At 41.9% G+C, this 26,390-nt stretch overlaps 1 protein-coding gene across 1 annotated transcript in view; it reads right to left on the bottom strand.

The window, feature by feature from the left end:
• LOC308479172 (uncharacterized protein) overlaps positions 1-26,390 on the bottom strand; it is a 128,644-nt gene that overhangs the window by 40,122 nt on the left and 62,132 nt on the right. The window contains exons 2-4 of the mRNA XM_081009621.1: positions 16,980-17,157; positions 14,505-14,866; positions 12,785-12,867 (exon numbers count right to left, since the gene is read on the bottom strand). Coding sequence (XP_080865747.1) covers positions 12,785-12,841 — 57 coding nt within the window. The 5' untranslated portion in view covers positions 12,842-12,867; positions 14,505-14,866; positions 16,980-17,157. The remainder of the gene's footprint in view (positions 1-12,784; positions 12,868-14,504; positions 14,867-16,979; positions 17,158-26,390) is intronic.

The raw sequence follows: 26,390 nt of genomic DNA, 5'->3' as shown, positions 1-26,390 counted from the left end.
CATGCCATAGCACATTCCTTCGCTCTTGGCTCAAGCACTGGCTACAGATTCTGGAACCCATCAGTCACAAGTGAAACACAGACCCACCAGTCCCTGTTTGTCTGCCATCAGTTGGTTGATCGGAAAGACAGCAAGATTGCAATAGTCCTAGGGGAAAGAAGAAGAAAAAACAATGCATGGCTGGTGAACTCCATTTGTATGAGTAGGTCGCAAGCTGGACAGGCCTGTTCTAGCTCATTCTGCCCTCAGTCTACAGCCCACTGATCAAGAAAACCCTTCTATCTTCTTCCACCGACTTGTTCCTCATATGTAGGCCTTATCTCTATTACAGGGTTAAACTGGTTTAATAGGCATTCCCTCCCTGCCCCCCCCCCCCAGAGTAATGGGAGCTGCAGCATGGAATCGGTAACAAAAAGTTCACCAGACCTCATTTCCCAGGATCCATGGGGTGTGGGGCATGTTGGTTAAAAGTGGTATTGCCATTCTAGGTAAAGGTAAAGGGACCACTGACCATTAGGTCCAGTCGTGACCGACTCTGGGGCTGCGGTGCTCATCTCGCTTTACTGGCCAAGGGAGCCGGCGTACAGCTTCCAGGTCATGTGGCCAGCATGACTAAGCCGCTTCTGGAGAGCCAGAGCAGCGCATGGAAACGCCGTTTACCTTCCCGCCGGAGCGGTACCTATTTATCTACTTGCACTTTGACGTGCTTTCGAACTGCTAGGTTGGGAGGAGCTGGGACTGAGCAACGGGAGCTCACCCCATCGCGGGGATCCGAACCGCCGACCTTCTGATCGGCAAGTCATAGGCTCTGTGGTTTAACCCACAGCGCCACCCGCGTCCCTCCATTCTAGATAGGCCTATAAAACACTGCCATCAACCCAACAAAATAGATCTGTATTTTGACCAATCCTCAAACAATGCAGGTTGGGGCATGGACTATACTTTGAAGTTCTTCTTTATAACCTCCCACCTTCTTTTCCCCGCTCAAAGTTTGAATTAATTTGACATTTGTTCACACGAACTAGGCACTGGGAAAGCATGGAAGGCGATTCACAGAACTCTCTCCTTTGCCCTTTTTCTGTTTTAGCCGCTTGCACACGCAGCCAAGTCCAGGCACTCATCGGACTGCAAATATAGCAATTATCCCCAGTAACGCTTTGACACTGTTACCACAGGCAAGTGGCCAGAGTGCATCAGCAGTCAAAATATCTAAGCAAGTTAACAAGCTCCTTTTACTCTCCACAGAGCAGGAGAAGAAAGGGAATCTAACCCCTGAGAAAATGTTAAAATAAAGGCTCAAGGAAGGCTTCTGGTGTTTGTTAAAGAAAATGGTGCCACCGTCTCGGCTTGATCAAGGTGTAGCATCTGAATCCCTGACAGATGTCCACGGCTGGATTTGATAGGGAAGGTTTTTGTGTGTTGTTTTCAGAACTGCTTTCTGTTCTCTGCTAATGAATGACTACAGTCCACAAGCATATGTGTTCAAACTACACCTACCGCGTCTGGCTTGGTTGTATCAGGAGGGTGGTGGAGAGGGGGGGTTGTTTTGTTTTGTTTTGTTTTGTTTTGAACTCCTCTTTGCTTTGCCCCCATTTCCCCCGCTCAGCTCCATTTTCCAAAATGCCCCCACATGTACCATACAAAAGACATCTAAACTCATTAAGTAAATTCCCAAAGAACTATTAACAAATTATTTTGTGGCAGCCAGAGATATCAGATTTAATTAGGTGATCGGTGTTGACGGGGTGCAAAAACAAAAGCCATCTCCTGTCGGAAAATGTCCAGGTCTGATATATAGGCTCCATTCTTTCCTGTATGGCACAGACAATAATTGTGTGCGTGTGTGTTTAAAAAGGGAACCAGGGTTTTTAGACAAAAGCTTTAGACTAAGATTTGTTTTCCTTTCTCACCAGGTAACTTTAAAGAGCGGGGGAGGGGTGGCTTACGCATCCCAGTTGTAAAGGAAGCAAGCTATATAACCTACGCTGAGAACAGAATAGAAAGCAGCTCTAACAAGCATAATTTTTGCAAGCGATTAATCAAAATGTATTTAGCAAGTCATTTCCAATGATAATCAACAGACCTGCTTAAAACAATAACCATTTGGCAATGACAACACTTTTCGTTCATTCTGATGTAAGTGGGCTTTGATGCTTGAAATAAAACACAGCGCTTCCAATGACTAAAGTTTTTAACATGATGAATTATCTGACCAAGAAAATGCCATTACATGGCTCGAGGATTAAATATACGCATCTTTAAGCCTTATATGCCACAATATATTCAAGCATTGCTTTGAAGCAAAGAATTGTTCTCTCCACCCACCAACCTTATCATTGTATTTTGAACATTTGTCTTTTTCAAGACAATTATCTCTTTATTAGAAATCATTAGACAGCAACTCAGTAGCTCATTAGTATTTGGGGTTGGCATTTCTCCTCTCCTTCCTAAGAGATTGCAAACACAAAAGTGTGTAACTGCTGTAGTGAAGGGGGGGGAGGGACTATCACACCTGTAAATTGAGAACCTAAGGCAGACTTCACTGTTGCTAAATCTTTTTACATTTTTACAAGGCTTGTGTGAAATCAGCATTAACACTGAGTGAAGAGCCACGTCTGCAGTCGTAGGCACATTTACTGAGAAGTCAGGTACATTATATCCAGTAGGACATATTTCTGAGTAAATAAACAAAGGACTGATCCTGTAACTGCACAATCCTGTACATGTCTACTCAGAAGTAAACTCCCCTTTCCTTAATGAGGCTTAATCCCATGTCAGTAGGTATAGAACTGCAGCCTCTGTAATTTAAGTGCCTCTGTAGGAAAAGTCAAACTGATCACTTCCTGCTATTGTTGCTCCTCGTCTCCCTTTGCCACCCTGGAAATGCCAGCTGACATTGAAGGGGAAGAATATAAATGCTGGTAATAGAAATAAAGACCCCTTTTGTTGGCTGTGATGCACTTCACTGCAAGCTCTAGGTAATGAAGTGGCACTAAACTGGGCTGCCCAAAATCAGATGCTCCAGGAAAACCATGTGATCCAGTAGTTCTGGGTGCCTCCCGAGAGGAGCTTAATTTGCAAATAGGTTGTTAATATAATCAGAAACAGGTAGCATGTCTGTATTACTGGATTTCCCCCCAAAAGGCATAAATTCAGATAATTTGGGAGGGCAGGCATTTTGAAACCAACAATATAGTGCAGACACTGGGGGGGGGGGGGGACTGCCATGCATGAGAAGCCCTGACCCAATCTGGAAGCACCCATGAAAAAGAATCACTTTGGTCCTGTTAGATCATGAAATTTGTGAATTCCCTGCAACTACCGCTGCAAGAATATTTGCCCCAAAATGGAAAGAAGACAAAGTCCCAATGAGAGAAGAATGGCTACAGAAACTAATGGAATATACAGAAATGGCAAAACTTATCGGAAGAATACGAAATCAAGACAACAAAACTTTTAATAAGGAATGGAAATTGTTTATTGAATATTTACGAACAAATTAAGACATTAGCAGGATTACAGTGGTACCTCGGGTTATATACGCTTCAGGTTACATACGCTTCAGGTTAAAGACTCCGCTAACCCAGAAATAGTACCTCGGGTTAAGAACTTTGCTTCAGGATGAGAACAGAAATCGTGGCGCGGCAGCAGGAGGCCCCATTAGCTAAAGTGGTGCTTCAGGTTAAGAACAGTTTCAGGTTAAGAACAGACCTCCGGAACGAATTAAGTACTTAACCCGAGGTACCACTGTATTGTAAAAAACTTTCAGTTTATAAAATGTATAGGAAATAGATGAGAAAAAGATAAATAAAGTTAATTGGGATATGCAGGGGAAAAGAAAGCAAACAAATTTATAGAGCCACAAAAAGAGGGGGGAGGAAGTCAAAGATTGGTATATAAGAATTGTTTGTGTGTGTGTGTGTTTTGCTGAAATGTATATTTGTTATAAATGAAAATCATAAATAACATTTTAAAAAAGAAATTTACAAATTCCCTTTTTTAAAATTTCCTGAAACTTTTTGTGGTGGGTTTTTTTTTGGGGGGGGGGTCATCCAGAAACTGTCCTAGTTAGCAAACAATGAATTACTGTAACTACACTATCTTCCAGCAATATGGAGTATAGCAGGATTCATCTCCTGCAATGTTATGTCAGAGTATGGTGTGCTAGAATCACAATGACATTATGCCTTCTATCAGAAAGAAATCTGGTGTAAGTTTGTTGATTATCTTTTTCATACAGTTTGAGATAAAGAAGGGAAATGGGGGGCAGTATTATTGGCCATCGTGGAAAATCAAATAAATAATAATTTGGAAGTATTTTAAACTTATTTTATCTGACTCCCTGACAGTTAATTTGGTGTGAAAAACGGCAACAGTAGAAAACAGATGTTAAGAGGCCAACATATAGTTAAGGTCAAAGCAAACATAAAACACAGCTTTTCTTTTCTAGGTAAGGGGAAAGATTTGTCCAGCAACAGGTTTTCTACTAAACCTGCCTTTTTATTGTTCTGCTCATGCTATCTGCAGACTATACAATGGAATACTGTCTGCTATAGTGCAATACCTCTCAGCACTAGTAATTTAAGACTTTCTTCTCTGTAATACACTAAACCATCATAACCTGTCTCTTCCTATTTAGTTTAACCTACAACCACCACATACTGATTTGGCTGTGTGTGGCTTTCTCTATTGCCATTTATTACTCTGCTCGACTCCTGAAATTCTGTTTGCAATTTAAGGCCACAAATTAGAAGCGTAAGTCATCTGTTTCCTATAATCCTCCTGTCAGGGTTGGAATCACATTTGGAGCTCAGCACCATGGCTAGTCCTGGGCCCTTAAAGCCTCTCTGATTGGTTAAGCAGGCCAAGAGCTGTACTCTGAATAAATAAAATACACTGAAGTGCAGGGCTTTAGAAGCATGGAGAGGGGAAGGGAAGGGAAAGCAAGCAAGGAGGAAACGCACCAGCACATTTATTACATTATCATGCACAGAACCAATGGCAAAGAGAGACATAATAATAATAATATGTATTACAATACATTAGGTAATATTTATAAGGCAACTGATTGGGATTTCATGGCCCTTATTAAATGTTACCAGCTTATATACAAATATAGGAATATTATGGTTCATTCTGTGTTCCATACAGTAAACTTTTCCATAATATTTCTAGTCTTTGCTAATCAAATTAACTATTTCCCCCTCCTAATATCACCATGAAACCCACCCACCTTTTATAATACACTGAATAAATTTCTGCTTTTTTCCTCTATAACTATAGAGGCAACTTTAAGGAATATAGGTTTCTTTAAAATGCTCAGTTTTACTTCGCACAGACCCTCAACTCACTCTCACAAAATGTAATCAAATACAGACATTTCATGAAAACAGTTTAAGGCTATAATGGTCATGTGAATGTTATTTACCTGGTTGCTTGAAATCATATTTTCAGGTCTCTGCATCGCACAATGCTCTACTACAGAGAGAAGTAATGACTTCTCATGCATTATTTTGAACTTTCTGTATTGCAAGATACTACCAAGCACTGCTAAAAGAACAAGGTTAAACAGTTCTTTGAATACGAACAGAATAACAATGTGGGCAAGAAATATGCCTGCCCTCAGCAGTATCAAAAAGATCCTGTTAAATTAGAACAATTCAAACAGAAATTCTGGACATATTCATCCAGGTATAAACACCACTGAATACAGTAAGACTTACTTCTGAGTAAGCATGTATAGGATGCATTGCAGATTTCATACAGAACGACATAACCAAGCATATCATATGTACTACGCAATCTTGTATTTATGCCACAATAAACTCTGCACTGTATAATAACACAGGGGCAATTTGATCCAGGCGGAACCTCAAGCAGTATATTTTTCATAGTTTTTTCTTAAACAAAACAATAAAAACTATTACAGCATTTAAAGTTACAGGAATTATTTTTTTAAAAAAATAAAAAGAGCATTCCATTGCTCGTTGTGCTTCTGTAAGTTCAAACTTGGCTACGGTATTAAATAAAATATGGCAGGTTATTCCTTTTAAATGTGCACCAAGATATTTGGAAGTTGGGAAGAAAAACCCGCAGAAGAATTGGCCAAGATGTGATATTTTAGAAGCATCTGCTATGTATGATCTGCACTTTGATGTTTTTTAAAAACTGCATTCTGCATTACACAAATAAATGCACATTATGAGCCCCTAATACACAAATGCAAAGTCGTGTCAAGATTCATTTGCAGCATGCCCCATGATGACTCCTGAGCAAAGGACTCTCTCTTGATAATGAATGCCCATTATTACAAATAACCACGCAACAGAAAATCATTCACCAAAGACAAAAGCACACCCAAACTATTCTGTTTGCTCCAGAGCCGAGACACCAGTGCTTGATGCTATTAAAAGAGCTTGGTGCTGGTAAAACAGTTGGAGCATTGCCATACAAATTAGGAACACACTGAAGACTTAGGGGGCTCTGGAAGCAAAAAAGCTGTATACCAAAATGCTAGAGAAGTTTCCTGGACCACCTAGGAAATAAAACATTTGCCAGATTAAGGACAAATTTAAAAAAAAATCTGATCTACAAACCAACTGAGCAGGAGTCTAATAGAACTAAACTGGCTTCAGTTAAGTACATTCTGGCTGAACTGAATTGCAGATCTCATGAATATAAGATCCTGACCCAACCATCCACACAATTCTCCCTGCCTTCAATGACTTTCCCATTAATTTAAACAGAAAAGGGAAAACTCTGCATATGCAAAAGGATGGGTGGGTGTTTCATCTCCTCCACTGAAGTGAACAGGGAAGTCCACTCATTCAGGAGTGCCATCTGTGCATAAGATCAGGATATTGGGCTGCAATTATCATGCCATTTACTTGAGAATAGCCCCGTTGAGCCTATTCAGATATTATGGGGTCAGCTTGGCCACTGCTTGTATTAATTACAGATTGAGTAATCTAACCTCAGGTGACAATATCTGTGCCAGTCATCCTGCAAGCTATCTCATGGCACAACCCAGTCGTCAAACCATTCAAAAGGAAAATCACATGTTTGAGTAGCATCCCACTTCCCCGACGCGCAAGACACACCACAGATAATCTCTACTTGAAGTTGCTGAGAAGCTATTTTCAGTCTGTTGCGCTAGCTTTCACAGGGTGATAGATGGAAATTGGAGGAAAACTAGATTCAGTGTGCTTGTCCGGGAAGTAGGCAGTTTTCAGTGATGCTACCAAATGATGTTGCCATATGCACAATGCAACTTTGCAAAACAGAGAGAAATAAGCTAATTCCGTATCCCCTCAAAGCCTTGCACATTAAATACAAGAGTGCAGTAGTTTAACGAGTAAATCATTGGGGAAACACATAGTGAGAAGATGTTGAATTGAGAATAGATTAAGTCATTCAGCTCTAAAAATGCTAAGAATAGCTAGCATGTGTATAGGAGTAGCTACAACATGAACCAGGTTTTCTGAACTATGGTTATCTGAAACCTCTAGACTGATTCACACTGCGAGTTCATCACTTTATAAATATTTATTAGGGAACTCGTTATCCTGCTGCTCATAATCCCATGATCAGCATTGTTTACAGATGTTTAAAAGGGTAAAAATATAATAAAAAGCCAAGAAATTCATAAAAACAGGAAGATAAAGCAGCAGTAAAATTCCCCTTCAGGTGGGAATTTAAAAGGGCCTTCCTGGCACATGCTTCCTGGAGAGGGAGTTCCACAAATACGGCATCACAACAGGGAAGACCCTCTGTAGTTATGCACCCATAACTCTTCTCTGGGTGAGAAGACACCCAGAGAAGTTTCTGTGACAACAATTTTAGCACACAGGTAGACTGAAGTGAATGCAGACATTTCTTCAGAAGCTATGTCCCAAGTCCCATGTTACAATCTTCAATTGTGCTCACAGAAACACTATGAGCCGGTGCTGTTCTTTAAGCACATGTGAGGTATAATCTCAACACCCAGCCTAGTAAGTTGTGTAACATCTGCATTCTATACAAACTGCCATTTCCAGTCAGTCTTCAAGGACAGCCCCATGTACAATGCACTGCAGTAATCCATAAATCTAGAATAGAAGAGTTGGAAGAGAGTTTGAGGATCATCTAGCCCAGGCCTCTGCAATGCAGGAATATGCAGTTGACCCACATGGGGCTCGAACCCATGAACTTGGCGTTATCAGCACCATGCTCTAACCAACAGAGCTAATCCAACCTGAGGGGTACCATGGTATGGAGAATCATGGCCAGGCTTGTGTCGCAATATGCTGAATGTGTGAATGGGCCCTTGCAGATAAAATGTGAGCACAGAACTTTAATTTTGCTTCTTGTAACTTCAACTGCCAATCACCAGGTGTATAATAAAAGAATGGAGCAATCAAGTGATGTGTACACATATATGCACCAATTATAGAAATAGTCTCCATTAAAGTATTCATTTTCTTAATAATGCAAGATAGCATATGGAGAAAAATCAGAAATATAAAATTTTGGTCCATATAAAAATGCAGGGGGGAAATCTAGAATATATCTTATTTTTGCAGGAAAGTGTCTGTGTTGCCTCTTTACACCCCTCTACCCCCAGCTATGTGGCCTGACTCATGGCAAACCCTTGTAAATAGCATGGCTGTTTATCTGAGCTTCTGATTATTCCAATGGCCCTCTAGGCTATTTGGATAAATGATGTGCACTGTAATCATCACATCATTCTCAGTGATCTAGGAATGTAGTCATGCTTGGCATTTTCAAGGATGGAAGGACTGAGTCACAAATTCTGGTTCCATCTGTGTGCCTGGGAATCTGCATTCAATGAAACTAGAAATGAATTGAAAAAACGTTAAGTGTACCTCAAGGCTACCCCATGACTCAATGGTACTAGAAGTTCAACAACCAATTGTTCCATGGCCAACGCCAATACACTAGGTTACCTTAGACTAATTGAACGAGAATGTGTCAGAGGGGCATGGATAAGAACAGCAGAGTTAAGAAAACGATGCCATGCATCTAGTCTCATTCCAGTTGAACATGTTTCTGCTTATTCTCATTCAATCAAATCAAGGCTAATTCAAATCAACACTACTAGTAATGGCTGGTCTCCCCTTGGCTCAGCTTGGACTTGGACTTTGCAGAACCTGGTTATTTTTCCAAATGAAATAGGAAAATAACCTGGCTCCTTTTTATCAGAACCCAGTTCAGAATTCAGAACTGAGTGAGCCTTTCTTATGAGCAGGAATGAGGGTCATTGGAGCTTGGGCCTCCTCACAAACAGAGAAATTCCTTCCTATTGCTAATACCAGTATTATGTTGATAAATATTTATTCCACAATCTCATATATTGGGCCAAATAACTCCAAAATTCAATCTTCTAAACCACGAATGGAGAACATTCTTCTTTCTCAAAAGCCACATTTCCTCAAGGGGAATATGTTGGGTACCACATAGTGGCAGTGGATGGGACCAGAACCAAAAGTGTATTGCAGTATTTGCAGGATGGCATCTCTTTCTCACCCCATTTCTCTCTGGCACCTACAAATATGACAGGGAAAAGAGTGATTCCCCCAGGGATGGACCAGAGGGCAAAGCTGGTCCTACCGTTTCTGAAGTGCTGCATAAAATTAGGCAGGGGACACGTGCAGCCTTAGAGCCACATATTGTGTGAGTGAAATGTGCCCTGGTGGAATTGGTTGTTAATTTATTAACCTCCTTAAGCTTTATAGTTCAATATCCCCATATAGTTTTTCATAGACAACAGGTGCTTTTGCTGATATTCTAGGCAGTTCCTCTATGGCCATGCAGTGAAAGCAAAAAAAGAAACCGGCTACAGGATGTGATGAATTTTATAATTCAACAGGGAAATGTATCTCCTATAACGTGTTCATGGTTATACAGAAGAGATTGTCTTATCACCAGCAACATACCACTGATGGAATTGGATGATTTCTGTGATCAAAGTTGTTTTAAAAACTAAAATAGAATGAAGACAGGATGGCTACATTTATTCCTGGAATAGAGAAACGTGTCACTTGGTTAACTGAGGCCGGTTTTTTATTATTAAGATTCAGTGGAAAGGCAATCTACAAAACGTACTATAGACCGTGCAGAAACGCTATATAATGCAGAAGCTGCCTTGCGACCTTTCTCAGCCTATGGGCGTTTGAACCTGACCCATTGGTTGCACCTTTTCAGGTGCTGAGTGAAGCATTCCTGATTAGGGATGGGGCCAGCCACCTCTTTTCCACATAAGGTCCCTAGCGTGTTGACATGTCATAGCATAACTTTCAGAGGCATTTCTAGTCACTTGGAACAGGTCTTACTGGTGGTGGTGGTTGATAAAATAATAATGTGAAAATTTATTTTAAAAAGCAGCCCTCAGACAGCGGCGGAGGAAGCCACTCAGGCACCTGGGGTGGCGCGCCCAGGGGCGGGGCGAGCCACCCACAGGGACAGGGTGAACCGCAGGGCCCCCCGAGTCTGCCTGCCTCCTCCCACTCAGTCGCCCTACAGCTGGGGGGGGGAGGCAGTGGGAGGACCATTTGGGCAGCGCAGAGCCTGCCTGTGCCCTAGCCACTGCATCTCTCCCAGGAGAGACACGTGGCTTGAGAGCACTGCAGGCCCCACGGTGAGTGCTTCCTGGCATTTTGTCACCCCCCTCAGTGACACCCGGGGTGGTCTGCACCCACAGCTCTCCCTTCCTCCGCCCCTGCCCTCAGATCACCTCATAACCATGTCTAATAACCATGTAAGTAGTAATTTTTTAAAGTAAGAATGTCATGTAGATTTTTGAAAAATAATGATGATGAGGAAGTTTTTTTAAATAAATTTATACAAAGGAGACATAGACCATCTGTCTTCCTGGCTCACTATACCCCCCCCCCCCAGTCCCTTGGTGTGCGGGTCAGTCTAACCCCAAAGGGGCTCATTTCCACACCCAGATCCCAAAGCCATGAGTAGCAGTTTGACAGCAGGGATGGGGAGCCCATATTCGCCCCCAGATGTTGAATAACAGCTTCCTGTTCCAGGCTGCTCTGGTTCTGCCTCATGTTCCTGTGGCTTTTGCATTCCTACTTGCTCTCTAGGGTCAGAAGAGCTGAGCCAATGGCAGAATGGCTCCTTAAGCTTACTGTGACATTGCAGCAGTTCATCCAGTAACTGCCTGAGGCTATACATCCCCCATCCCATAGTGCGGCTACCACCACCACCAGTAAACATTATTTTTAATAAAGCACCGCTAAGAAAGAGGCAGGTGGTTACTGATCCTTTGTAAGCTGTTAGCAGTCTAGATCCCATTGGACATGTTTTCATCTGGCATATCAGCCGATCCATTTACCCTACTGACATGAACAAGGTCAGATTCTAGGAAACATCTCCCTTGCAACTCCTTGCAACATCCTTTGCCATAGTTACTGCAAAAATCAAACATATATTTCAAAACTTTGTGAAATGTGCATTGCATCGATTCTAAACCGCCACCGCCACCCCCTTGGCTGACAAGCCAGCTAATGAAATCTGATTAGACACATAAAGAATGGGAGTAACAAGGAACATTCCATATAATTATGCTGCTTCAGACATCTTTTACTTATAAAACAAATTTTCCTCAGAAGTGTCCTTTTAGACAACCCACCAAGAGGCTTGCCAGCTAACAGGATCATGAAAGCTGCCCAGGAAGAGCAACATATCCACACCAGTTAAAATGCCTTCAGCATTTTAATGCTGTTGAGTGATTCTGCTAAATAGAATGATGGGTGAATGACCATTCTTTACAAAGTCACTCAGCTACAGCTATGCCCTCGGCAAAAAAATAAAATAAAAATAAAAATAAAAATCACAAACTTATGCAAACTGCAGAGATGGACTCTGTCGAACTACAGGAGTTAAAAGAAGGAGAAGGGGCTATCAGGATACAATAAAATGATGAAATCCACTTCAGCTGTTCATAGGTCTGACTATGCTCCTGTCATCAACAGCTGGAAAGGACTTGGAGAAAACCCCTTCTCTTCTCCACATTTTTCATTATTTGTGCTGTGACTATAAGTTGGTTGAGAGGCCCACGTTCAGACAGCCAAGGTCTGCAAGAGAGACTTTCTTAGTGGTTCTCCACACAACAAGGACATAACCACAGTGTTATAAAATGCTTCAAACTGCCGATTCATCAGAATTCAAGCCTCTGCACTTTGGGGAAGTGTAGTCAGATCTCTCTTTGGGGGCTAGTCCTTTGGAACTCAGGATTAAGTCAGCAAAAAAGGAAGTCCTGACCAGCACTGAGAAATTTTTCCCTCACTCGCCTCATAATTAAGCTTGGACTTTCTGAGCTTTCTCAGAGAAAGCTGAGGGACTTTCCAAGGAAGCTTGTCTGGGGCAGCTCTCCTCCCTTTCCTTCCCACAAACTTACTGTCACAAAGTAGGACTGTTCCTGTGCAGCGATTCAGCACATGCCTCATTTTATGGCCTGGCCACTTGTGTATATATAGTACCCACTGTCATTAAGAAGAGTGGCCAAAAAAAAAGGAGTTCCCAAAGCGTTTAGCTCAAATGATTGAGCAGTGTTAAGTTTTGGATGAAGGTAAGGACTTATTGAAGGGATGCATGTCTGATGGTGGAGAGTTTTGGTTCCTGGTGAGCCCATTACGAGTTGGGCATGAAATTTTGGAAGGTTTGGACTTGATTCGCAATAGTTGATGGGCCATAAAGTGCAGTTTGAAGGGGTTCAGTCCCCCGCATCCATATATCAATCTTTGTCCTCCCACAATATATTCTTTTCTCTTACCATTCCACCCTCCTCCCTGGGATTTTGGACATTTACCAAGGCATTTGGGAGGGACATCTTATATGCTGATCTAGGAAATATATCTGCATCAAGAGAAAGTAACAAAAGATAGGGACATTTGAACAACTTAGTAACATGATATTATAGAATATTCTGTTCTGTATTGTAGGTATTTTTATTTGTTCACTTTTTTTTTTATTCACCCTGAGTCTTTGGGATGGCTTAGGCCATACATACATAGTAAATACACCTTCTCCAAGACCAGGGTGCCTAAATGGAAGTCAACAACCTTTCAATATCTATCCTACGCTAACAAAAGTAGCTGACAATCTTTCAGTATCAATCTGACATCAACAAAAGTATTTTCTGTTTGCCTGCTTGTCAGTTCTGCTGTATGAGTCAGAGACAAAATAACTTTTTATCCTGCTGATACTGTTGGCCATTTCACTTAACAGGTAAAACATACACACACAAGCATACACAATTTGAAACAAAATGTAACACCCATCATCGAAACAACCTTGCTTGCTTACCTAGCAGAATCACATAATCCACAAAAATAAAATACAGTTTAGCCTACTGAGTTCAGCTTGGCATATTAGAGTGTGATTGGCTTAATGGGATGGCTGCAGCTCCAGACAGGAGTTACCTTATTAGGAAAAAAGCAATGAACAAATGTCTCATTTTAAGATTCCCAAGGAAATCCCATGAGGCCTTTGCTATCAGCCTCCATTTCCCTGTTATCCCAGCTTCAGCAGAGTGTTAGAAGAGTCATGCCATGTGAAGAGAAAATATCTTTCAAACACAACTTACCCTAATTCCATTCCTGGAATCTTGGGTGGAAATCTTATATGACATGACTGAAACCTCAGGTGGCTTTGTTTGCTACAATTGGACTGGCCTGCCAGAACTGATCATCACTCCCTTTGTACTCTTTGGTGAGATCAACACCATTCAATTAAAGCATATTTAATACACATGACTTTCCCCAAATGGACCCAGGGAACTGTAGCTCTCCCCTTACACAGCTACCATTCCCAGGGATTGTACCTTTAACAAACTACAGTTCCCAGGATTCCTTGGGGAAAGCCATCTGCTTTCAATGTGCTTTGAACGTATGGTGTGGGTGTGACCATATGCATTACCGATGCATATGGCAGGAGGAGGAACAACCATTATATTATATTATATTATATTATATTATATTATAATCATCATTATGATTATTTCAATACTCATTCACCTGCCTCTGTAAGAAGGGTATCCCAGCCATTTTAAAGGAGAAAAGAAAAGCACTGTTTTCTAAAAATGATGAGGCCCTAAATAAACTAATTCCATCAGTACATCAGTACCGGGTACACTATCTAAAGGACAAGATTTTTGCATTAAGCAACTTTAATGCCATCATCTGGGAATGCTAATTTGTAGAACTCTTCCATTCTTTGCTCAGTCTCAGCGTCGGAGATGGCATTTCTTCTGCATTGCTCCACTAACAACTGCACTTCCTTTGCCAAAAAGGAAAAAAAAAAGGGCTCAGCACTTTTCCACCTGCCCAGTCATATAAATCAGCTGTGTGTGAGGCCCTAGACAGGTGAATTTGTCAAGCCTTAATATAGTCTTGCTACAAGTGAGCTGCTATTTATGGTGAATATTTTCTACTTGGGTTACAAACCAGAGTTTCCCTCTCCCCCGCTCTGCCCTCTCCTTCTGTTTTGTTTACCTTGCACATTTGGAAATTCTTGTCAGCGGATCCCTGTCTTTGTTCAACATCCGCTTTCTTGTGAAGGTAGTTCGCCTGTGACAGGTGAGGCTCTTAACCTGCTTAGCTTCATCTCCGCTCCCCAGAGAACCTGTCCGTCTCGATCTTCCAGGTTCATGGTCTTGCCTCTCAGCCGCATCGACATGTTCCTGGGACATTAACCTGCAGGCCTAAAAAACTTCAAAAATCATTCCAACCGGAGAGGCACTTATACAAAATGTGTTTGATAGCTGTGCTTACCTTTCCTGCAGGCTTGCTATATGCCAGGCCTGCATAAGCTGCACTCTCCATTTCTGTCACTCATGTCATCTGCTCAGTGAAATCTAAAAGATCGTTGAACAATGTGTTGAACTATTTCCTTTTTTTATTTGTCTTTTCTTCCCCCCCCCCCCACCACAACCAGCTCTTAAAAGAAGCACACGGCAAAGGGCCGCTATCAAGCAGAATGATACACTGGGAATGAAGAAAAGCATCTATGAAGAAATACGCTGAAAACTTCCCAGTAAAAACTATGAGGATATCACAAAGTGACATGGCTTCTACTCCTCTCAGTAAAAAAAGAGGTCCGCCTTTCTTTTCAGAGGGATGAAAAAAGGAAGTACATGGAATGTTCAGGAAGATAACTTTCAAATTCCACATCTCAGTAGTAGATTTTTCACTAGAATTTATTATAGAAGCTGGAAGGAAGGTGTAAAACAATGACCCCACAGCCCATAAACTTCTAGGTATATTTTGCTAGGGAAATAAATTATTCTTTGGTGATTTAACATATCTCTGGTTTGTAATTACTACTCAGTCCAATACCTTTCTGAACGTTTGACCTGACAGGCCCCATTTATTCATTTAAGAAGAGATTTACTTACTGAAGTTGCTGGAGGGAAGCTGTGCCTAAGCCTGTATTGTGGGTGTCTGTGTGTCTCTAGATATATATGGTTGGATTTTGTCTTCCTACCATAGCCAGATTAGACACAATGATATCAATGCGACTTCAAATAATCAGAACAAGTTCAAAAGACTTCAATCAGCCCACTTGGTAAGTATTACTAAGTTTGGATCCAACTGATAATTTATACTTGGGGGTGAGGGAACAAATTTCGAAGGCCAGCTCCAGATTTTTGCCCACCATCCAAGTGAGAGGCAAAAGAGCTGTCCTCTTCTCTTTGACTTGCACTGAGAGAGTGGCAAAAAGGAAGGATGGAAGATCATGTTAGAATTACGCAGTGTATTTTACCATCTCTGTCATCAATATGCTGTTCTTCACATCAATCAGGGTGGGCCAAGCTATCCTCAGACTTGATACACTCGCTGCCTCCTGGATACCACCATAGATGTTTCTACATATATGAGAACTGTAAGGGTTTAAGGCATCTTTGCCCTGTTCTTATTTAGATCTCAAATCCTGGTAGCAAACCATTTCAGGTAAATAAGGTCTTTCCCTTGGTTTGGCACACACTTCTACACCTTCACACTTAGCTGGGCCCAAGGTGCATTTGTGGAAAGCCAGATTGTTGTAGTTCACATAATAAGCGAACTCACTGTTCTACCTGCCTGTCTGGGACAATTGCCAGGAGACTTCCGAACATTTCAATCAGAGGCATGGGTTATAAAGCTGTCAGTTTCCTTCTAGGTTAATTTGCCTTTCCCTTGGTCCTATCATTCTGCTCATTTGCAAAGAAATCAGACCAGTTCTTTGGGGGTATACTTATACTGATTTCAGTGTGAAGACTGACTTTCCCACTTTTCCTTGCCTTTCTTTTTGGGTGGGTGCAACAGAGGAATTAAGCAGAGCTTTAAAACTGAGATTTGCAATTTCATCATCACCACATTGCAATGCTAATAGCATTCTTGTGGGTAACCATACTACATCCATTTAAGGTGACCTTCCCCAATCATTCACAATCTCAGTGTTACATGATCAACAGAAACTATGATGTCAGTTAAATACCATCAAAAATATATCATGGGTGATACCCGGTGTTAACCATACTCAAAATAGACTCATTGAAATAAGCAGAGTTAAGTAAAGCTCACTCTACTGTAAAATGGTAATAGTAAAATGATCTGAAGGTACACAAGGCCACCATCTTGCTGATGGTCAGTGTCTGAATGGAGGGTTGACTGGAAACCATATGTGCATCATCATGCATGACCATGCAGTCATAGTACTACTTAGGATTCCTTTGTATTCAGATGATATATTGCCTACTTTTATGCCCTTTATGAATAAAGGTGTTGGGGGGTGTATGTGTATGTACACAAACATGCATCTGGGGGGTGGGGTGTCAGACTGGGTCTTTGCCCTCGGTGACAGAAAGCCTAGTTTCGGCCCCACCTTGTCCCTTCAATTGAGAAATAGCTGAAGGAAACAACCAAGCCTTCTTTGTGGTTGCACCAAAGCATTTTCATTGTTGTTGTTGAAAACATCACAGTACTCACTTATTGCAGCAAGCACTTCCAGGGCTACAGCTCAGGCTGCTGGTGTTTGGTTTGCTGTGGTCTATTTCTGGGTTTGTTGTCTTTGTCCATGGAATTTTCTTGGCAGGGATACTGGAGTGGCTTGCCGGTTCCTGCTCCAGGTTCTCTTTTGAGAAGAGAAGACTCCCTGGAAAAGACCCTGATGTTGGGAAAGATGGAGGGCACAAGGAGAAGGGGACAACAGAGGACGAGATGGTTGGACAGTGTTCTCGAAGCTACCAGCATGAGTTTGACCAAACTGGGGGACGCAGTGGAAGATAGGAGTGCCTGGCGTGCTCTGGTCCATGGGGTCACGAAGAGTCGGACACGACTAAACAACTAAACAACAACAAATTTCTGGGTTTTAGACCTGTTGCTTACTATGCTGCTTATTCCCCATCCTGCCCCCTGCCCACTTTATTTTGCGTGTATGACTTTACTGTATTGATATTTTAAAGTGTTTTGTATATATTTTACATCACTGGTATTTCAGTGTGAGGATGGCATATATATAAATAAATAAAATAGATCCGGAATGCTCTGCTGCCTCTAAGCAAGTGCCTCTTTCCCTGTAAGAGAATGCTATATGTAATCTGGCATGTGAGAGAATAGTCTATTTTAATTCTGTTCATCTGCTCTGCAGTCCTCATGTGATCAGCTGTGGGGGCGTACAGAGCTGTCAGAGGGATTGTAGCAGGTTGCGGGATTGTAGGGACCTGGACATACATTAATCAATAATCTCTAAGCCCACATGCAGGTTGAATTGTGTGAGTCTAGTACCTTTTTTAAAAAAGTCACAATGATTGCACAAACTACAGTCATAATTGATAGAAAGGCAAGCTCAAACAACTGGTGCTTCACATGCCTGGATAGCTCAGTTGGTTAGAGCGTGGTGCTGATGATGCCAAGGTTGCAGGTTTGATCACCATGTGAGGCAGCTGCCTATTCCTGCATTGTAGGGGGTTGGACTAGATGACCCTCAGGGTCCCTTTCAACTCTACAATTCTATGATTCATACTGAATTACAGACCCACATTCCTGTTCCATTGTAGTCAGGGCGAAAAACACATTTCGTCAGAGTGAAGACCTTCATAAAATCTACAGAGCCCTTGAAATTAACTGAACCAAATCACTGAGACACACCTTTCAATATATTGTCCTGAGCAAACTCCTCCTTCCAACCTGCCTGTGGAGGAAGCATTTCTTAAACTTGAGAACTGGGTTAATGTACTGTGTGCCTGCCATAAGGCACATAAGTTCAACAAAATCAGGAACGGCATCTTTGGAGCTATGGGCAAAATATCCCATGTTAATGAGTCTCCAGACCTTAGCATTATCACCACTCCCAATTGTCATTGCCTTCTAGTAAGATCTTGATCGTGAAAAGGGGACTCTTGGTGTTTGATGCTGCTTGCTTAAAACTTCTAGCTCTTGCAGCCATGTCATTATGGAGCGACCCAAAAGGCAAACGGAGAAGGATCAGGATTTATTCAGTAGTATGATCTTGCTCAAAATCAAGAGGCTTAAGAATCACAGGCATTCGTTACAAGTGAGTACCCCATATCAACTTCTGTGTGCGACCCCCCCTAACCACAGAAAACATGTGAGGGCTCTGTCTCAGTCGTTGTAAGCATGCCTGGGAAATGGAAAGAGAAGTCATTGGGCTTCCTCTCCTGCCACCTCTCCTAGTTTGTTTTAAATGCCTGGAGGTGTTTTTAGAGGTTTCATGAGATGCAATGTGTGACCCAGAGACATACAAGTGAGTGAGAAGATTGCCATTGACTTCTAATAAGATCTTGACCATGAAAAAAGGACTCTGGCCAAAGCTAACAGAACCAAAATGTTCATGTAACATTCAAAATTAAATGAAGTATATGAAAAACAAACATTTTCCTAAGCCTAAACCATGATTACAATATATTCTAACTCTGTTCAGTGGCAGCCATTTTGCCTAAATCAAATGTTACATGTTATTTTAAGCAGCTCATAACCAAAGAAATTGTCATTAGTATTTCCCAGTGCTTACCTAACAATGCCTATGTTTCACATTTTCTTCTTGTATATTTTCCTTTCTAATATGTGTCTCTTAGAAAATAGCATTATGTTATGTTATAAAATAGCTACAGCAAGTTAAAAATATGAAGTACCTTAAGTAATGCTCCTTCCCGTGAGACACCCTTTGCTAGTAGTCAGTAATGCAATCAGATATCTAGAGTTATTGCAATTGCCTGCCAAAACATCACTCATGTCTATTAAAGCATCCTGAAAAACGCCATTATATCAATTCCAGCTATGGCATAATTCCTTTTTCTTTCTGGAATGTTGTCTACTATGAGTCTGTCCACTGTAGTGACTGTCTTGTCACTGTGAATATTTTGTAAATCATAATTCAATGGCTGATTGGTAATAGTGGGCAGAAGAGAAGAGGGATTTGTACCTTTCGTAGAAACAACTGTAGTACAGCTGAGTCTGCTCCAGCCCAAATCTGTAGTCAGAAGCAGCTTCTTATAAGGCTTCCAAGGGCAAAGGGTAGAGTAGCTGGAAACACCCATCCCATGATGTTGCTCTCCCATGTTGCTCTGCTGACTGAGAATTTATGCTGAATTCAAAATGTGAGTTCATAAAGCATACGTAAAAGAAGCAAAGCTAGCCATGTTCGCCCAGAAGAAAAAATCCAAAAACCAACATTTGGGCAATACCTTTCTTAAGCCAACGAAAATGTTACAAAATACTGAGTATACTCCAGAACTGTTCATCAGGCTTATTGGTAAACAGAGAATAATATTAAATATATTATTATTATTATTATTATTATTATTATTATTAATTCACCCTTCATTCAAAGATCTCAGCAAGCTAAATATAGATCCCTGAAGTTACTCCAAATGACTGTGGGGTATGTGGGTGGTATAGGCATGGATAGCGTGATTAGAGTCACAGGCTAAATACACTATCCCATCAAAGCACCCTATTCCTTCAAGGCACATTTGAAGTCCATTCGTTCCCTCAAAGAATTCTGTAGTTTATCCCTCACAGAGGTATAATTCCCATCAACGCTTAACAATTCGTTCCCTCAAAGAATTCTGTAGTTTATTCCTCACAGAGGTATAATTCCCATCAACGCTTAACAAACTACAGTGCCCAGAATTCTCTGAGTGCAATGTATATGTTCCAGGCATGATAGAACAGGCAAAGACGGAAAGAAAGAAGAGCACAGGTCTGCTTGGCCCATTCCCAGCTGCTATGACAGGCAAGTCACAAATTAACCTTGACATCCATCTCTGTATATGTTCGTACCTTGCTGATTTTCACATGGGATGGTTGCCCTCCTTCCAAGCAGTGCACGGAAGATCCAGCAAACTCTGCTTCCAAGGTACCCCTTTTACTAACTCCCAGGTGTTTTCAGCATAGATGCTGCAGATCAGCTGATGCTCCAGTCAACTTCATCTGATTTAGCCTGGGGTCAGTTGGTACCGTAACTAAGTACAGAGGTGTTTAACTTGTTGAAATACTACGTGAGTGTCGCAGGATTGGTTCATGTAAACAGCTGCTTAACAAATCCAAATAAATGCCTGATGAACACAACATGGATGGAGCAATTGTGGCCTGTATGTTTTTCAATGCATTTTAAGTTAAACAGCAGGAAGAGATTAGGGCTTCAGGTTCAGAAAAAGGGGAGAGAGAGAGATTGTGCTTTCTTATTAGATGCTGAGATTATCAACAAAGCCCAAAATATGCATCCACTTGGGAGCTTTTGGTATTGCCATTCTATTGCTTTAGAAGTACAGTGGTACCTCGGGTTACATACGCTTCAGGTTACATACGCTTCAGGTTACAAACTCCACTAACCCAGAAATAGTGCTTCAGGTTAAGAACTTTGCTTCAGGATGAGAACAGAAATCGGGCTCCGGTGGCGTGGCAGGAGCAGGAGGCCCCATTAGCTAAAGTGGTGCTTCAGGTTAAGAACAGTTTCAGGTTAAGAACGAACCTCCGGAACGAATTAAGTACTTAACCTGAGGTACCACTGTAAAGCAGAACTGCAAAAAAAAGCCAATCCAGGGGGATGTGGAGAGAGACACTACATGCAGAATGGGTTTTGCACACATTCATCTGCACGGGCGTTGACACATTTGCCAACCATTCTTTGTAGAAATCTACATTTCTGTGCCTAGCCAGTCCTTCAAACCAAAAGGATTTCACATTAGCATGGAAGACCTTGTGAACTTTCCAGTGCCTCAATTCCATACTTCACAGCGGCATCAAAATGGCCACCCGTCTGTTGCGTTGCATTCCACTGAATATTTCACCGTGCACGCAGCATAGATTCCTTTTTAGCCGAACATGTATTGAACTTATTAAAGTTAAAGTGAACAGGCAGTTCACTCATACTACCACCCTACACATGGGACAGCTTAATGGCACTGTGATTAATATATGCATAAGTACAACCTGCATTATCAAGAGTAAAAAGCAAGCTAACGACTCGATTGCATATAATTACACACTATCAAAAGGTCCTGTATCCAGCACTAAAGTCAGGGGGAAAGACTTCTACCTTAGCAGAACCTTGGTATAACTTTGCGGTCCTTCCTTCTGAATGTATCACTAATCAGCTTGATGCCCACTTGGAAGATTTTTACATTAAAAGAATTTTGGCATGTTTTAAAGGAAATCTAACAGCCACATTCTCAGTTCATAGCAACTTACAAAGTAACATTTTCTTGGGCTGTCCATGCTAAAACAACTTCACTGATTTCCTTGGAAATGAGTCCTGCCCGTTATGTCCCTCTACAAATGCAGGAAGTGTGTGTGTGATAGAGGGGGGAGTGCTATCTCATCTTTGCATATTATAGGAAATAGAAGCAGAGCCCCTAGAAAAGAGATTTTGAAGAACTAGTGTTGTATGCAAATATATGGTAATAGATGTCCTTACATTAAAAACAAACTGAGTTGAATAATTGTTGATTTTTCCAGACCCCATGAAAGCCTTTGTAAAATCTCAAGCTCAGCAATTTAATAGAAATATTTTAACATGGAAACTTGAAGAAATGCAACGAAACAAAAAACAAAGTATATGTAGCCAGCAGATATAGAGGTATTTTAAAATGTACAGGCACGCTATCATGGATTTACTAGTGACAATTATTTTTAAGTGAATTCAAATAACAAATACACATTTCATAGATTATGACGTTTCACACTGCATTTCCCCCCTCTTTTTTCTTTAAAAGGAAACAATGCTAATAGTTTCCTTTTCTCTACCCTCAGTGACTATTTACTTTCTTGATGTGGACTTTCAAAATACAAAGATGGTTTTGGCAAGTTTTCAAAGTCTTTCTTCAAAATAAACTCTTAAAGACTTTTTAAAAAATGGAAACATGAAGAGTGTCCCACTAAGGAGGATTCAGAATGTACCATTTATGAAAGAAAGAAAAAACCCTGCCCAATAAATGGCCATATAGTCACTTGTCAGGGTCTTCTCTGTTGCCCCGTTTTATGAAATTGATTTTGGAAAATGAAACTGATCATAAGAGCAAGCCATTAAAAAAAAACTTTGTACAAAACAAAGTGGAAACATTTCCATTATAAACCCAAATTTCAAAAAATAAAGTTACTTCTTTTGCAAGTTTAGTCAAAGTTGTCCTGTTTTCCAGAGCAGCTAGATACAGAAGTGCATGGATGGAAGGCTTTGATCAAGTGGGGAGAACCCAGTTGGGGACTTTTGCCAATTTCGCCTCCCCATGCAGCTCTCCACTCCCTGTTCTGGAAAGGTCCCCCAGAATCCCACTCCAGGGATGCTCCCACTGGTGGGAGCAAATCCGATCATTGTTTATGAAGAATTAGTGCATATAATCTACTCAACTCCCTATGCAACCAGCCCTACTGAAAGATCCATATGCAGCAATCAGACCTAATGGCTAATGGAATATGCAGTAAGAAGCATTAGAATGCTCTGGGTTACCCACTTGTACTTTACCATGGTAACCCTGCTTTCTTAAAAGAAAAGCTAGCATGACTCAAGGTACCTTCTGACCTGCTCTAGCATGTAAACTATATGCAGCAGTAAAGTCCTTCCTTCTGCAATTAGGACTTTCATTGTACATGCAGAAGAGCAGCATGTAAACTCATACGAGATCCCACAGCATACTTGAATACAGGTCAGAGGCATTAATAACAGAGCATCCCACGTGGACTGGCAGATTGGAATCCACCTGCTTGGCTTCTGAATGTGCAAGACTGTGCATATGTGGAAACAGTCACACTCAAGGCCGGCACACAGCATTCTTGGGCAAATGCCAGGATCCAAGCAACACCCACTGCTGTAGATGCCAGGCCCTGTCTGCCCCCTCTCTTTTTTGCCAGATGGTGACAGAAGCCATTGGGTTCTGACAAGACACTCCTGAACTAATGCTCCATTTCATGGCTTAGTTAGCCATGAAGGACTGCACAATTACTAGGGGAGAAGCAAAACATGTTGAGGAAGCAAGGTGGAAATATAGAGTGGGAGAAGGTTGTGGCCCTGAGGTCTGTTTCACCCAGTTCGTGGAAAAGCACCTTAATTTTGCAGGAAAGGCACACCCTTATTCCACAGATGTTCTGCTTCTGAGAAAATGCTGAGATCAGCTGTTGCCACTCCCCTGCCTGCAAGCCATGTGGAAGGAGCTTCCCTACGTTCTTATAATTCCGGCCTAACACATCCAATCCAGGTGCAGCTTCTGCTAGCAGTGTAGCTCCTGTTGGTCCGGGTGGCAACAGCAAATATGCACACCCCATTCCTGCCTCTTGCAGGACATCTTTGGGAGAAGAAAAGGCTAAGGAGTAAACCCTACACAAATCCCGAGTGGAGTCCCTAAGACAGTTGGATTGCATCTTCTTCCAGCAACTCCTGCAGCCAAGCTGGTGTCAAATGTATTGCTCTGCTTTCCTGTGAACCACATCAGCAAGTCCAAGAGGGGAAGGGGTCTTGTTGTTTGAGCAGCCTAGGACTGCCATACACACTGCCTAAGCTTGGATCCCAGAGAGATCATTTCAGTGCTGCAAACACTCAAAGTCTCGCACAACACAGGATCTTGAGCCCCATGAAATGCCAAGTGATAATGAATCCCAAAGTTTTTTTTCCTTCACCCCACCAGAGAATTGGGGACATGGGCAGTTTCTCACCATTTAGCCCATTGTTGTTTTCCAGTTCTGCCAATGGTGTCTTTACGATATATTGTTTATTTACACATATATACAACCTGAGCCTACAGATAGAGGCGTTCACCTCCAGACTGGATCATTGTAACTCGCTCTACATGGGGCTGCCCTTGAGACTGACCCAGAAACTCCAGCGGGTGCAGAATGCTGCAGCGAGACTCCTTACGGGGTCTTCGCTGCGAGATCACATTCACCCGGTGCTATACCAGCTGCACTGGCACCCGGTGGAGTACAGGATCAGGTTTAAGGTGCTGGTTTTAACCTTTAAAGCCCTATACGGCCTAGGACCCTCGTACCTACGGGACCACCTCTCCTGGTATGCCCCACAGAGAAACTTACGGTCTTCAAATAAAAACATCTTGAAGGTCCCAGGCCACAGAGAGGTTAGGCTGGCCTCAACTAGAGCCAGGGCTTTTTCGGCTGCGGCTCCAATCTGGTGGAACACTCTGTCACAAGAGACTAGGGCCCTGCGGGACTTGACATCTTTCCGCAGGGCCTGCAAGACAGAGCTGTTCCACCAGGCCTTTGGCCAGGGCACAGCCTGACTCCCTCCCTTGGCAATCTTCGCGGAGCTCTGGCCCAATGGTTGCCAGTGGCTTGATTTGAATTAATTTTATAATGAATGATTTTAGAGTGTTGTTTGTGCTGTACTTCTGTACTGTTTTATTGTTGTTAGCCGCCCTGAGCCTGGCTTCAGCTGGGGAGGGCGGGATATAAATTAAAAAAATTATTATTATTTTATTATTATTATTATTATTATTATTATTATTATTATTATTTCACTATGCACAGTGAAAGGAGATTGATGAACTGGCATGGGAGGCTTTTCCTAACGTTCAACACCAAACTTCTCAGCTTCCATTCCAATACTCTCCTGCAATTTTTTTCCTGAATGTTTAAATCTGAAACTTGAGCAAAGAAAAAAAAAGTATACCGACGGTAAAACTGGCCAGCCCCTGGCAATTAACAATGTATTTAAAGAAATGTTCTTTACCTCAAGACATTGCTCTGCTTCCACCAATTCTCCAAATTCAGAGGCACCAAGCCATTAAAAAAGAGAAAAGAATGCCCCTTCCCTTTCATGTTCACAGGGAAACTTATTTTATCCAAGCTTGTTCCCTCAGGCAAGAGTCACAGCAATGCTGCGTAGCATAAAACATACACACAGCCTCCTGCCAACTTCTCTAGCAGCCGATTGTAATGTGCCAAACCAACTGATGCGGATCCCTGAATCTCATTCTGACAAAGCCAAACACCTGCCCTGGTTGTTCAGGTAGAGCTGTTGTAATGAAGATTCAGGATTGGAGGGGATGTGTGTTGAAAATGCATTTTATCCATACTTGTACTCTGTCTGCTTAGCAAACATGAAAGGCTATTCATTAGCAAAGGGTCAGCTGTAAAGCTACACAAGAGGGAAGCCATTGTGGTCTCAGCTATAACAGGCCCAAATAAAAATTTCCCATTTCTATCTAAATGTGTCAGAGGTCATTTGAAAGGTGCCCTTCCTTCGTCGTACGCCGCAGCTTCGAGGCAGTCAGAGTACTGTTGGCAGAAACCTGAGTACTAGTTTCCTGCCAGGATAAATGAATTAATTTGCTCTGCTTTCCTTTATTAATTTCCATAGTGCACACAGCAAACCATTATGGTCCTCGTTTGACTCTCTTCATGTATATCTAGGGCTCCAATTGCTCATGTTCAAATATGGCGTCACAAGGGGAATGCAAGTCTACTGCTCTCTTGCATCTCCTCTGCAACATGGGACATCATCATGATTTGACATCATTTTGTTTAGAGTTTACCCTCCCCTCCCCAAAGCCAGGCTGGGGAAAGCTCCGCACATTATGATGTCGTGACACTTGTTGCCTTTTAATGGGCATTCCCAAACAGACCTGGCCCAGAGAAGCAGGTTGACACCAACCTTGCTTCCCTCATATCATCTTCCTTGGGCCTTTTTCTGCTACAAGGCATAGAAAGCGTGTTCTCCCTAACAGAGAGCACGTGTTGCGGTTGGGGGAACAAGCCACCCTGCCTGTTACTGGGTAGAATTTTGGAGGAACCCAAGCCTTTAAGTGAAAAAATTGGGTTGCTGGGGAGTTTTGATTGTTGCCAATTTGGAGGAGGGGTCAGAGGCTTTAAATACAGGAGCCAGACATTGGCACGTCCTCTTGGCCATTTTGCACCGGATCACCCGCCCTC

The sequence above is a fragment of the Podarcis pityusensis genome (assembly GCF_964106645.2).
Source record: "Podarcis pityusensis genome assembly, chromosome: 1".
NCBI lineage: Eukaryota > Metazoa > Chordata > Lepidosauria > Squamata > Lacertidae > Podarcis > Podarcis pityusensis.
Note: the sequence above shows the minus strand (reverse complement) of the source record. Positions and strands in the feature narration are given on the sequence as shown.